This window comes from Periplaneta americana, chromosome 4 (genome assembly GCF_040183065.1).
Source record: "Periplaneta americana isolate PAMFEO1 chromosome 4, P.americana_PAMFEO1_priV1, whole genome shotgun sequence".
NCBI lineage: Eukaryota > Metazoa > Arthropoda > Insecta > Blattodea > Blattidae > Periplaneta > Periplaneta americana.
This window is the reverse complement of record NC_091120.1, coordinates 149367337-149376715: the sequence shown is the minus strand read 5'-3', so window position 1 is coordinate 149376715 and position 9379 is coordinate 149367337. Positions and strand designations below refer to the sequence as shown.

The 9379-nt window shown below is 34.5% G+C and overlaps 1 protein-coding gene across 1 annotated transcript; it reads left to right on the top strand.

Moving 5' to 3' along the window:
- Positions 1–703: 703 nt before the first annotated feature.
- LOC138698315 (E3 ubiquitin-protein ligase Siah1-like) lies at positions 704–4771 on the top strand. Its single transcript, XM_069824137.1, has 2 exons — positions 704–841; positions 3499–4771. The coding sequence occupies exon 2, from the start codon at positions 3520–3522 to the stop codon at positions 4540–4542; it is 1023 nt and encodes a 340-aa protein (XP_069680238.1). The 5' UTR covers positions 704–841; positions 3499–3519; the 3' UTR covers positions 4543–4771.
- Positions 4772–9379: the final 4608 nt, after the last annotated feature.

Below are 9379 nucleotides of genomic sequence, written 5' to 3'. Positions count from 1 at the left end.
GGTGCTATCTCTCAATAATGTTCAGAACGAAGGAGGTAGACAGAGAGAGAAAAAATTTCTCCCGCCAACTACGCCACACACCAACGTCATGTTCTTATGTTGGTGACATTGTATATTTACTTAAATTTGGTGGTAAACGTAACGGCACGGTTCAAAGTGGCCGTGCTAATTCTCCAGTATAGCGAAAAAATATAAAAAAATGGTTACCATATGCAAATAAACAAGTCCAGGAAACCAAATATAGCAAAATTCCGTTTTCACTTTTCTTCACATATTAAATCAGATAAAAGGTCATTAACATTTGCACAAGTGTAATATTTAATAATTTCTATCAAAATTACAATAAAATAACGTTGTTATTCTTTTGCACTAAAAACGAAGATAAATTTAATATCAGGCTCAATGTATATTGCAATATTGTTGTCGTCATGACCAACTATACAGTAAAAATTTTACCATTAAATGACAAAATATAAAGTAATATTATAAAATATTTCAATTTATCTCACTGTATTCATTATGTTTCGTTTTCTAAACTCCCAAACACTCTGTTTCCGCAGTGAATAAAATACATCATGATCAAAGACGTGTTCTTGCAGATATGGTTTGAAATTGTTTTCAACGAGACATTGGGAATTGTTAAGGTTGGCAACAATGTATACAATGGAAACGCCATTCGGCCATTTCCGTCTATCTTCGTGTCGCGTAATCAGAGTTACATTGCAGCCTTACGATATCACGGTGTGATACTAGTTACAGAAAGAAGTTGAAGTGTTTATGCAGTGTAGAAGAGAGTTTATTCCTGCCAGAATCGTAACGGTTGGATTTTTTAACAAATAAGGTATTTGATGCTGTACAATCTTCGAATAGTTTGATGTTTACAATGTAGCATGAGAGAAAACGAAGCATAGAGTATACGTATATTAAGGGTATATGTACGTGAACGATTACACATATTATCAGAAAATGCAGGCTCTATATTTCTAAAATTTTATAAGAAAATGAACTCACAATTGGACAAAAATTGCCAGGTACCACAACAATACTTATCAGAACTTAAATATCTGATAAAAGTATAAAAAAAGGTTACTAATAATATTTTTCAAACCAGTTTTATCAGAATATGAAAAAAAAAACAAAAGAATTCTGCAGTTACTTCATTTGGTAACCATAACATTGTTATGGCCTCTCTGATATCTTTAATATTTTTCTTCCATGTAATAAACACTTATTTCTGAAAATCAGACTACTCTCAGACATATAGAGTTGTTTATTTTAATACAATTATTTTTTTTATTTCTCCTATATAAAATATATTAAAATTTACACAATGTTTTGTGACCTAATTTTTCTATTTTCAAAGAAATGGCCATTATTGTAGTCTACCTTTTGCACAAATGCATGTTAAATCAGCGTACAAAATTTCAGAATTCTATCTCTAATGGTTGTGGAGTTATAAAATAATATGTGTGAAAATTTTCAAATTTTGTAAAATTTAATTTAAAGTAAAAAGTGAATTCTAAAAAAATGTTATTAGTAACCTTTTTAATACTTTTATCAGATATTTAAGTTCTAATAAGTCTTGTTGTGGTACCTTGTAATTTTTGTCCAATTGTGAGTTCATTTCCTTTTAAAAGTTTAGAAATTTAGAGCCTACATTTTCTGATGATATTTGTGGTCGTTCACGTAAGTTTGCTATTTATTGTCTCGCTGGGAAAATCTCTACAATAGTGTTGCCAAAGGAAGACGTTTAGAATCCAAGAGTGTAATACATATCTTAAAGTAATAACGCAATAGTAAAAAAAATCACTTATTATTGTTGTTGTTTAGTCAACTGTCCGAAGACAGGTTTGAATCTTATAGGTAAGGCATCACTCATGAGGCATCTAGGCCAGGAGATAATGGGGTAGGGTGGCCAGTTCCGTTCCTCCTCCAATGCATACATCGCCGATTACCTACATATTCCACTAATCAGACTTCAGATGTATACAAACAATTTTTCCTCTGACACATAGGCCTATTGTCAAGAGAGATGTACTGCCTAATAATAGATGTACAATATGTACATATTCTGTTATTTCATCAACCACTAGATCAGCGGTGACCAGAGCGGGTATCGTGATTACATCGTGTAATCACAGACATTCAAACGGGTACGAGGAGTTTCCTGTACATTGCTGTGTGTTTAATTCACGTACTGAAGTCAAGCAGTGGCGGTATCATGTCGCTCTACAAACTCTGTCCCTACAAGCAGTAAAAGGTGGTTTCGTAAAGAATGAGAAGGAGAAGTTCTTTGTTCTGTCGGAGAAAATGTAATATGTTTACTTTGCTCAACGATTCAATTAGGAGTATATAGAAACATTGTCACGCTGAATAATGTATTATTATTATTATTATTATTATTATTATTATTATTATTATTATTATTAATACTGACTACTATGTTTTTCTATAATTGTCCTGTAGGTGCATGAATGTTGATATTTTTAGATCTTCTCCCTAGAAGGATAAAATTATTAGGTTTTATCTCAATTTTAATCATCTTAATATTTAAATGATGTAAATATTTATTAGTTATTAATTTAATAATAATATTGTAGAAAAAGTGATTCAATATTATGTGCCAACGAACTGTTAAACGCCAGGAATTGGCATGTCTCAATCATAGCCAAGAAAAGAAAGATGGGATAAACAAATATAGGGAAGTCAGCTACCTAATGGGATTTAAAGGTCATGTTGATTCAGATAAGCTTTTGTGAAATTACATCAAATAATCAGTATTATATTTTCAGTCAAACACTTATCATATTATAAGATGGCAAAAAATTAAATTCTGTTACATCAAAGTACAGTTGTAAACTATCACGAATATTTTCGACTTACTTGTAAGTCATCCTCAGGTGAGTTTTCTGACAAACAATTAATAGAATTGGGTGAAATATTTAACAAACACATTTGTACATTAGTAATTAAACTCCTCATGCATGCATTTACATGAATTGTTTGTGGTGTCCATGGCCTTAAAATTAAAATTGATTAATGTACAAAGTCAGGAATATAAAACACATATTTACATTGGTGATTAATCTGCCCATGCATGCATTTACATGAAGGTTACATGGCGCCTGTGGCCTTAGACTAAATATATAGAATCGAAATTCTTTGACTGAACATAATTGTTTGGGCACATGCTATGTGCTTGAACTGTAGAGTATGAACTAAAGCGACAGTGCAGGATCACTCATTGCTTGCACTCGCCGAGAATGCGGACGCACTATTTCCGGTGATCATGCCATCTCTTGGAGGTGAACGACTCCCGCAAAACTAGAGCGTCCCCAGCTAACTTCACTCTATTATTTTCTTTCGCTCTACGATAACAATTACATAGAAATCTGAGCCGAAAAGTGCGTCCTGAGTTTTTTTGTGATGGAACTAGTAAGTACTTGAACTTGTATCTATACAAATTAAGATAATTATACGTCTTTCTATTCTCTTCAGGCTTTACGGCTTTCCACGAAGATGGATTCTGCGGCCACATCTAGCAACGGGAACTTTCTCAGAGAGCTGGAGTGTCCCGTGTGCTATGAATACATGGAGCCTCCAATCGGAATGTGTGAAACTGGACATCCCATTTGTGTAAAATGCAAACCACAATTGAAAAATTGCCCAGTTTGTAGAAAAAACATTACAGGGACTCGAAACATACCATTGGAGAACATTGCAGGTTTACTTGTTTATCCATGTAAATATAAGGATGTGGGGTGTCCTGAAATATTATCGTTGAAGGAGAAACTTCGTCATCAGTCAGAATGTATGTATGAGACCAGAAAATGCCCTTTTAGCATGGATTGTCCTTGGGAAGGTTGTATAGTAGACATAAAATCCCATGTTAAGAATGACCACAAACAAGGATATGATGCTGGGGAAGTAAGTGGAGAATTTGAAGTTGTGATTAGTGATTTTTCGGGCGGTAAATTTTACCGCGGCCATGTGTTTACCTTGAATGAGTTGTTCTTCATAATGTGCGATGTTAAAAATGGCAACTTTCTTTTCTCAATTGTTCATGTTGGATTGAAAAAGAATGTTCCCAACTTCAGGTACAGATTTGCTTTGGGAACAAATAAAAATGAAATGAATGTCATATCAATGATTTTCGGAGTTAGGAACTTTATGGACGATGAGGAATTCGTTCTTAACTTAGGAGATTGCGTTTCCTTGCACTTTATAACAGTAGTAAAGTACCTTGATGAGAACAACCGTTTGTATTTCAAAATTGAAATTGTTCCAAGTGATTGGGACCAAATCTTATTGCATAAGACTGGCGAGGAAATTTCGCATTCACACACTATAACTTTGTATGAGTGGACTTCATCTTGTGCATCTGATTCTAGACAAAGTAACCCAATTCATGTTCATTTAAATACCGGTAGGTTTTCATTAAGCTTAAGGAATCCAGTTCGACATCCAATTCCTAATCTCGGCACAAGATTGTTAGCACAGCATTACGACCCTGCTTCACATCTTTTTGGACAGAGAATGTAAACTGAATGAACTAAACAATTATTTGAAGATGGTAATCTGCCAATATTTCCAAAATTGAATGTATGAGAATATTTACCTAATACGAGTAATGACAGTTTTCTCATTGAAATCTCTGCCTCATCTTTTGCAACATATTTTGCACATACATCGTTTGTAGTTTACATGGTTAATTTTTATAAATTGATAGATTATTAGTATACGAGATGTGTAAATAAAATAATGAGACTGATTTTTTTTAACTGTTTTATTTCAACAACATTACAATTGAACATTGTCACCTTCAAAGTAATTGCCTTGAGAAGGTACCGTTCAGTACTCAAAAGGATAGCGGAATGTAGTGCAATTTTGGCAGCTCCGTAGCGGATTTAGTGTTGTTGGAGTTGAGCACACTGGCTGTGAATGATATCACAATCAAAGAGTTTGTAATATATAACTAGAGACACCAACGGCGCTAGTTTCGCGTACAAAATTGAACCGCTGTTCGGCTGCCATTAAAGGGAGTTGATGCTTCGCCGGGAGTGCGAGCATTTCATGCTTATTGAGGAGTACGAATAAATATAAGTACATTTGAAGGGAAATAATAAGAAAATGGTGAAATACTGCGCCGCAAATATTTGTTCGAACATAGCTACTATTGTAGGATGCTCAGTAAAGCATGCATATCTTAATATTTGGAAGAATGTTCCAAATGCATTTCCTCCTTTGAATGTGTTCACAGAATGTCGGAATATTTCTTGGATAAAGTTTTTCCAGAAACACATTAATCAGGTTTATAAGGTTGGTTTCAACAATGTATGTAAGGGTTAGGTGCCATCATATTACAGTGGATTATAATAGCAGAGTGCATAAGAAAATCCTCAGACTATATCTGTCTAAAACAGTTTTGTTTCACAATAAATGAATTAATCATGTAATTTCCGTATTGTACAGCATGTACTTCTACCTTTTGGTTGTATTAAATGCAAAGAAATTAGTGAAAATATAGCTGATGGCCTAGCTAGGCCTATTATTACCACTACTACTAGGTCTACTATGACCACTACTACTAGGCCTACTATTACCACTACTACTAGGTCTATTATTACCACTACTAGTAACTAGGTCTCACTACTACTAGGCCTACTAATACCACCAAAACTAGGCCTACTATTACCACTAGTACTAGGTCTATTATTACCACTAATATAAGGCCTACTATTATCACTACTAGGCCTTCTATTACCACAAAAACTAGGCCTACTACTACCACTAATACTAGGCCTACTATTACCATTATTACTACTACTCCTACTATTACCCTACTACTACGCCTACTATTACCACTATTACTAGGCCTATTATTACCACTACTACTAGGCCTACTAATACTACCAAAACTAGGCCTACTATTACCATTACTACTAGGCCTATTACCACTACTACTAGGACTATTATTACCACTACTACTAGGCCTACTATTACCAGTTACCACTACTACCAGGCCTACTATTACCACTACTCCTAGGCCTACTATTACCGCTACTAATTGTATTAAAAAGTCTGTACTGACCTCTAACATGGTGGTCATCAACTATCAATTACACAATGAATAGATTGTTTTATGATAAAATTTATTCTCATATTTTAAATCTGTTTCCAGAATTTTTATGATCTCATATTTCACCACTAAATATTTTATAAGCACCATAAAAGCTACCTTCCTCTTCCTTTGCATGTAAGGACTGAAATATAGATCTTTATAAATATTACAGTAAATATCCATTATTATGTCCTTAAACAATACTAGTAATACTGAAAATTAATGTTGACATTGCCATTATTCAATATTTCACATACTTATCCCGAGTGTATATAGGTGATTTAATTTATTTTTTAGAATATCGCCAAAGGTGAATCATTATAATACTTTAATAAATATAGCGCACCTCTGCCATTCATGTTTATTTCATCACGACTCATCCTTTGTAAAAGATGTTTAAAACAGTGTCTATCATCAGGCTACATCAATGTATTGTGGTACTGTTTTCGAATTTCGCGCCGCAAACACTGCCTTTAATGGCGGATGCTAGCCGATTCAATTTGTGACATTTTTCTTGCCTGCCACTCATGGGTATGTGTCTCTAGTAAATATTACAAACTCTTTGGTCACAATGTGATACAAGTTACAGAAAAAAAACTGAAGTCTGTATGCAGTGTAGAAGAGAGTTATTTCCAGTGTTGCCAATTCAGCGGTTTTCCCGCTAGATCTAGCGTTTTTCGGTGTTAGTTTAGCCGCGGGTAAAATTTATAAACTTGTATTGCTGATAGGGATTTAGTGGGTATTTTTAGCACTCACAGCGGCAAAGTAATATAATTTTACATTGACAATATAGCAATTCAGCGGTTTCTGCACGGCTTCACAGCGGATTTCTAAGAATCGAGTTGGCAACGCATTACAACTGTTGGATTTTAAAACAAATAAGGTATATTGGTGCTGTACAAGCTTCGAATAATTTGATGTTTACAGTGTAACATGAGAGGAAACAAACCACTTAGTACACGTATAATAAGTTTAACACTATTAATGTTATTATTGTTTCACTAGGAAAATCTCTATTCTAATGTAACTAAATCAAGGCGTTTAGAACTCAAACATTAAATACTAGTACCTTAATGTAGCTTAATGTAGTAACGCAATAGTAAAGAAATGTTGTTGTTGTTGTTGTTGTTTTCTAATGCCAGGCGTTTGACAATAAAGTCATTTGACCTCTTGCACTCCAATATTTTTCAAAGATATTATCATGACCAGCCACCGAAGCACAGATTCTGAGGTGTTCCGAATCCATTTCTTGGATTGAGTTGCACAATGCGCAGTTAGGGGACTGATATATTCCAATTCTATGCAGGTGTTTGGCCAAACAATCATGGCCTGTTGCCAATCTAAATGCAGCTACAGACGATTTTCGTGGTAAATCGGGAATCAACTGTGGATTCTGATGCAGAGAGTTCCATTTTTTCCCTTGGGATTGAGTTATCAAATTTTGTTTGTTGAAGTCTAAGTATGTAGATTTAATAAATCTCTTCACAGAGTAATACGTAGATTTAGTAACAGGTCTGTAAGTAGCAGTGCTGCCCTTCTTTGCTAAATCATCCGCATTCTCGTTTCCCAGGATTCCACAATGGGATGGTATCCATTGGAATACAATTATTTTATTGAATGATATTAATTGAGAGAGCATTTTAGTTATTTCTGCTGTTTGAGATGAAGGTGTGTGTTTAGAGACGATTGATAGAATAGCTGCTTTGGAGTCTGACAATATAACTGCATTCCTAAATTTATTGATGTGACATAGAAGATTCCTGAGACATTCACTTATTGCAATGATTTCACCATCAAAACTTGTTGTTCCATATCCAAGTGCTCTATAAAGTGAGAAGAGACAGCACGTAATACCTGCACCGGCACCTTGTTCTCTGGAGATCAAGGATCCGTCGGTGTATAAATGAAGCCAGTTTTGTGGAGGGTACCTAATATTAATTGTCTCTAAAGACAATTGTTTCAGTATTTCAGTGTTTACTTCTGATTTCAGTATTTCTTCTGTTAAATTTAGATTATATTCTATATTTAAAAGAGTTAAAGGGTTTGGTTTAATTTGTAAGTTTTCTTTTAAATTCGGGATATTGATTTTCTGTTTTAATTCTTGAACAATGGAGCACTGGTCAGTTTGTTGAGTTAATGACTGAATTTGGTATAATTTTCCTCTATCCAATACCTAATGCCCTCTTTACCCTTTCCTATCCAGTCCTCTGACTGAACTCTTACTTTCTTCGATCCCGACGGCATTAGATCATTCGAGGCCTAGGGTTCATTTCCCTTTCCTTACTCCTCTTTCTACTTTTCTGTTCCTAGTGCTGACCTTCTATGGCACTAAAATCGTCCTCCAGTGGCTTAAGGAGGGAAAGTTGGTGATCAACAAGATCTCCCAACTAGGTCCAATGGACCCGTCGACCAACAGCAGGTGTGGTCCTCCAGACATTCTTGGGGGGGGGGGGTTGTGTGTGAATGAAGTAGCCACCAAAACGTTAAAATATGGTGTTCACTTAAATCGGCTACAACTTGCCATTTAACCGCTCCAATATGAAATAGTAAAGAAATACCTCTTAATATTCCGGCTGTTAAAGTAGAGTGATAATGAAAGCGTTTAGGAAAATATAAAATACTAGTGGCTTGTGCAACAAATGCTACAAACTATGTGCATTAGAAATTCAAATACAATTTTTTCAGATTTATTTTCAATGAATACGCCTACCACACATTTTGAAAGTTATTTTCTTCCATAGTAATGAAACATACTCCCTCTGAATGTTTTTTATGCCAAATATTTTTTCTTGAACATAACCATTATAAGTTCTTGAGTTTCAATGCGAAAACGCAAGTAACAATGTCAGGACAATCAGTGTGTTTTTCATATGAGAGTAAAGCAGTAGCTATTTCAGGCCATTGCGGATTGTAGGTTAGAATTAAGAAAATATCAGATTTGCCATGCTTTCCAACAATGGACATAGTATCTTGATATAGCTGCTGCGTGTTTCGTGAACTACTTTGAAATGTAGAGAGCAGAATCACTTTTTCCTGCTATGAGATCTTGCTGAGGTCATTGGGAGACTACAAAATCTTGTAGGCTTCTTATGTTATCAGTAAGTATTTGGTATTTGTTAGGAATTGTCATTTTTGCGCTTCCTTCAGACAATATTAGTGTACCAAATATTGCTGGATTAACTTGTGTAACCAATGAACATAAATGTTGAATCAATTACGTATAATTTATCATAAGCTCGTAATCGTCAATGACGAGAA